Source organism: Parasteatoda tepidariorum, chromosome 2 (genome assembly GCF_043381705.1).
Source record: "Parasteatoda tepidariorum isolate YZ-2023 chromosome 2, CAS_Ptep_4.0, whole genome shotgun sequence".
Taxonomy (NCBI): Eukaryota; Metazoa; Arthropoda; class Arachnida; order Araneae; family Theridiidae; genus Parasteatoda; species Parasteatoda tepidariorum.
The window spans coordinates 10,941,163-10,942,704 of NC_092205.1; the positions used below are offsets into that span (position 1 = coordinate 10,941,163).

General features: G+C 33.2%; 1 protein-coding gene across 1 annotated transcript in view; it reads left to right on the top strand.

The window, feature by feature from the left end:
* Positions 1–358: 358 nt before the first annotated feature.
* LOC107440727 (general transcription factor 3C polypeptide 4) overlaps positions 359–1,542 on the top strand; it is a gene marked incomplete in the record, with an annotated part of 36,045 nt that continues 34,861 nt past the window's right edge. Inside the window, 1 exon segment of the mRNA XM_071177167.1 lies at positions 359–622. Coding sequence (XP_071033268.1) covers positions 500–622 — 123 coding nt within the window.

The window sequence follows — 1,542 nt, forward strand, 5'->3', positions numbered from 1 at the left end:
AGTGAGAATGTCCCTAAAAACTTGACTTGTCCAATACCTGTCACATTTCTGGATAACTTCCTCGCTCTCTTTTTACAATGTGTGAAAGTACATAAGATAAGTGAAGTCTTAAGTCAAAAGTACAAGCGCAGCTTGAAAGTTTTTTTTCTGCAGGTTTGAGGGCAAGTCTCAATAAATGCTGCTTACGCATTTCTCCGCATTGAAAATTGAAGAATTTGATTGGTGAGTTTTTTCATAGGGAATATTTTGGCTTGTATTCTGATTGGTAGTGAGAGCAATCCGCACTACTGTTTCCAACCCTAAGTGCACTTGTTTCGAAAGATGAAAAGGCACTAAAAGTAACAGAAATAAGCAGCAAAAGTTCCGCGTTGTTTTTGTTTGTAAACATCTTTGAGCCGTTTTCTCACTGTCGCTGATGTAATTCTTATTAAAATTTCGTTCTGCATTAATATAATAAATTATTCAATAACTATATTGGTTTTATGCTATTTGTAAAATTATGGCTAGTGCTATGATGGTACAAAACATTTCTTTACCCGGAGAAATTAATCGGAACTTCTCATTAGATTGGTCCAGTGACAATAAGATAGCTTTGTGTACAGCAAAAGCAATTTACATATTGGTTATTATTGTTTTTTGGAATCCCCTCCATGTGTTATATTTTTGCAATTCAATGTTTTGGTTTTTTATTTTTGAAATTATTGTTTGTTTTTTTTGTACATAATTTTGTTTAAAATCTGTCTATATCCAGTGTTTTCATTACAGAAAAAAAATGGGAGAGAATTTCTCACCCTTTCTCAAAAACAGGGTGAGATTTCTAAAAGTTAAGTGAGATTTCTACAAATTAAAAAAACACGAATAGATTTGGAAAAAAAAATTTTTCTTTAATTACAATACATTTTTAAAATCTTCTAATTGAATATTTTTGCTGCATCATCATATGGAAAATGTTCTATATCTACTTTTTCAACAGCTATTATATTTATTTGGTTAAAAAATATCCGTATTTGTTTCGTTTTGACCGTTTCTACGGACATTTGTTTCATTTTCATTTGTTCGCTACGGAGTAGAAGATGTCGCCTTAACAAGGTATTTGTTCATCTTACATTCATGCACAAAAAATGTAAACGACTTACATGAAGATACCTTACCTACGGTGAACACATGGTTGCAGAGAAATGTGCTCTGAAAGGGTTCCGTGGTTCGGGGAGGGGGGTGTTCTACTGTTCGCACCAGTTCTGAATAATACTGGTAAATAGGGAAGCTAGATAACAAGGACCGATGTTCAAAATAATGAAAGTTCAAGGAAGAAAAGTGAAACGGATTTTATTCAAAATGGCGAAAGACGAAATTTTTTTCCAAAATTCGCGCATTTTGAAACTGATTAATAGAGTGCGCGAACTTCTCGCGTTTATCATTTTTTATTGCGAGAAAAGAAAAAAATATGCGAGATTCTCGCGTTCTCGCTCTGTAGTGAAAACACTGCACTTTTAGTAGGAACAGTGTCATCTTTTATAAGGGTGATAATAAAAATAGGCCTCA